At 36.2% G+C, this 3705-nt stretch overlaps 1 protein-coding gene across 1 annotated transcript; it reads right to left on the bottom strand.

Annotated features, from left to right (window-relative positions):
* Positions 1-346: 346 nt before the first annotated feature.
* Positions 347-3206, bottom strand: LOC121964604 (ras-related protein Rab-6A-like; the record flags this gene model as incomplete). The annotated part of the gene is made up of 3 exons (XM_042514808.1): positions 3144-3206; positions 1238-1343; positions 347-458 (listed from the first exon to the last, which is right to left on the bottom strand). Coding segments are annotated over exons 1-3 (239 nt in total), but the record flags the coding sequence as incomplete, so codon positions are not given.
* Positions 3207-3705: the final 499 nt, after the last annotated feature.

The following is a 3705-nucleotide window of genomic DNA, read 5'->3' on the forward strand; positions in this document are numbered from 1 at the left end:
ACAAAACAGACCTGGCAGATAAGAGGTATGTGTTTACTACTGAACATGAGATGGAGGACAAACAGTGGCAAAACTATCAGTTAAAGAAAAAAAATCCATAAATACAGCAATAAAAAAATGAATCATAAATAAATATATGTGGAAATAAATGTTATAATGTATAAAAAAGCATGTAAAGATATTATTATTATATCTTTACATGCTTTTTTATACATTATAACATTTATTTCCACATATATTTATTTATGATTCATTTTTTTATTGCTGTATTTATGGATTTTTTTTCTTTAACTGATAGTTTTGCCACTGTTTGTCCTCCATCTCATGTTCAGTAGTAAACACATACCTCTTATCTGCCAGGTCTGTTTTGTTGCCGACAAGCATGATGATGACATCACTTCCTCTCTCTGTTCTCACATCTTCAATCCATTTTGACGTCTGCTGGAATGAGTTAACATCTGTACAGAAGAAGAAAAAAAACGAAGCAGAGTCAAATTAGAGATGCTGTTTGTTCAATTGCACCAACATTCAATATGCTGACACCTCTCCTGCTGTTTCCGTTCTAAACAAAACCATTAACATTTCATCTGGATTTTTTAAACAGTGACATGCTTTGTTATTTATAACAGCTGGCAGGAAATAAAATGGAAATCTAGTGATACAAAACGAATCTCCCACAGTTTGCCTTACATGGTACTACTAATTATTGATGCAAGACAGAGATACAGAGAAAAATCCCATGTGGTGGATCATATTAAAAATATCTTACATTTCATGATCTTAATATATTACCTGATAGATGATACTGTATGATGCACACAGTACTGGAATTACACAATAAATCCACTGTACATGCCCAGCTCTGTAGTATGTTAAAGCTCTTAATAAATGCCTTTGACCTTGCAGCGTTCATTGAGTATGCAGGCCTGCTGACATGCAGACTCAGAGTCGTATTGTATTCTTTCACGGGGAATTTGATGAGACAGACTCTAAGTCTTTGGGGTGAAAAAGAGAGCACGGTTTTGGAGGATGGTAACCCATATTTTTCCATAAAATCAGGAATAAAATTACCCTCTCAGGGCAGCTGTGTTACAGTGAGTGCACTTTGCTGTTTTTAAATGATTATATAGAAGCCAGTGACAGATCTGAGAGGGAATAATTCGACTGTTTGTCGTGGAAAAAGGCACTCTTCGCAATTGTGAGTGTGATATTCAAATGTTTCATGAGGGGCACTGACTTGTAATGTCGTAGACCACCACAGCCACAGTGGAGTCCCGGATATAGCTGGGAATGAGGCTCCTGAAGCGCTCCTGTCCCGCTGTGTCCCAGAGCTGCAACCTCACCTGGGGTTCAGAGAGGGAAAGCTGAGGAGGCTGAGATTATTCAGATAGTCAGAGAGCCTGGAAACAGTAGGCTCCCTCCACACACACACACACACACACACACACACACACACACACACACACACACACACACACACACACACACACACACACACACACACACACACACACACACACACACAAAACCCACAAACATGTGCTGTAAGACATGTATCTGAGGGTACAAGAATCACACTCAGGCACTCACTCACAACATGCAGAAAGGTATTAATTTCCATATATAAAAAGCTAAACAGAAAACATGCTGTTCATCAGTCCCGCTGAGCAAGATTACAGCAAGAGATGCACCGATTGATCAGCCGGCAACCGATATTGTATATTTTCAGCTTTATTGGCTATAACTGGTGACCGGTCGCTTCTGTTCTGGTCAGGTTTGCATGCATGCACATTGTTTAGCTGCACAGCAGCACATACACAGGGTATCTGTAGGTTTCAACAAGTTAAATTTAAGACTTTTTTAAGACCACCATGAATGCAATTTAAGAACAATTTCACAACCATACTGGCAAAATGTAAAGGAGACCCAGAAAAATCATCAGCTGCAGTTAACGTTGATGATTATTGCTTCCATGGTTGTTCCGTCTTGTAGTTTTGTTACAGCGTAATCAAAACTTTTCTTAAAATAAAAGTGAGACTGAACTTTGTAACTTTATAAAAGTGACGTACGGGGTATTTAGGACTTAAAATAGACAATTTAAGGCCTAAAATGGAGTTTGTGGGATTTTAGACTTTATAAGACTCCATGGACACCCTACATACAGTAACCAGCTACTGCCACAGGCATTGCAACTCATCTCATTCCCAAATTGTCCAATTTCTATGCTTTGTTATGCCCCTCGTTTCAGGCTGGGCGGTATGGCTTTAAATAAATATTTAAAATATTGTGATATTTTAAGGCTGTATCACAATACACGATACACAATATATATCACCATATTTTTACATGTCCTTTAAACTGATGTAAACTACTTAAATAAAAACCTTATTTAATGAACTACAGTTACAATAAAGTTAAATAAAGTAGCTACTGTCATTTAACAAAGTTGAATAAACTACTGTTACAATAACATTTAATAAAATACAGTTCCCAAAGGTGTCATGTGGAAGATCTCAACGTCATTTGATTTGACGATACGCTGATGGCAGTCAGCAGGGCGAATATCAGCTGAAACCGATGTGCCCCTACTGAATCATAAATAGTTTTGCATAAATTAATAGAAAAATAAGTGTGTTGTTTTATATAAATCATATATACTTGACTATAATGGATCTTCATACACAGAATATAATAACATTTTCTCGGATTCCTCGTCGCGGATACGTTAATAATTCATTTGAGTGTGTATAATTCTGTTGCACCTGTTATTTAATTTTTTTTAGAAAATAAAACATGTTAGATAAAGTGGTATATGAATCAGTTCATTTTGGATTTTATTTGTACAGAAGAAGCTCTGCCCAGTGACCTGGAGCAGATTTTATTTTGAGATTTGTTTGAGGTAGAGAAAATCCTGTAACTGGGAGAAGTTTTGGAAAAATAATTACAAGTTATTTACCAAAGTTTTTATACGAACATACAATTGAAAAATACATCTCAATCAGTGCATCTCTAATTTCAACACATGCATTATTGCATGCATGTGCATGTTTCTCTCAGGAAGAAGGAGTTACTGAACTGCTGACACGTTACAAACACTTAACACCTCTGTCATGACATTACACAGCTGTAACTGAGCCTCTTACCGTTCGATCTTCCAAGTACATGGTTTTCGACAGGAAGTCAATTCCAATTGTGGCCTAGTTTGGGGAGAGAAGATAAGCATGGATCAGCATCACTGTAAATACCTCGAAAAGCAAATAACACAGTATTTACCGAGAAACTGAATAATGCAAGTCATAGATGCAAAAAGGGAGAAAACAGGAGGAGGGATTACTGTCAAATCCACGGCTCACGACAGTCCTGATCACATCACATCTCCCTATAAGAGGGTGTAATAAATATTCGAACGAGACAATAAAACAAAAACAAATGACACCTGTGAAGCTGATTATGGCCAGTTTTAGTAGATCGTTTTTTTCAATTCTGATTTTATTTTTCCCTCAAACACCACAAACAGCAGTATTAATGCTTTTACAGATTACTTGTTTGCTCCAAAAAATGACAAAAGAAATAGACAGAAGTCTACTGAAGAAGACACCTACATGTATATGTGATTAAGTAAAATATAGCAAAAGAAAAGTGAGGTAAATAAGAAAAAAAAAAAGTAAAAATAAATAAATAAATAATTTAATAATAACAACAATA

Source organism: Plectropomus leopardus, unplaced genomic scaffold (genome assembly GCF_008729295.1).
Source record: "Plectropomus leopardus isolate mb unplaced genomic scaffold, YSFRI_Pleo_2.0 unplaced_scaffold16326, whole genome shotgun sequence".
NCBI lineage: Eukaryota > Metazoa > Chordata > Actinopteri > Perciformes > Serranidae > Plectropomus > Plectropomus leopardus.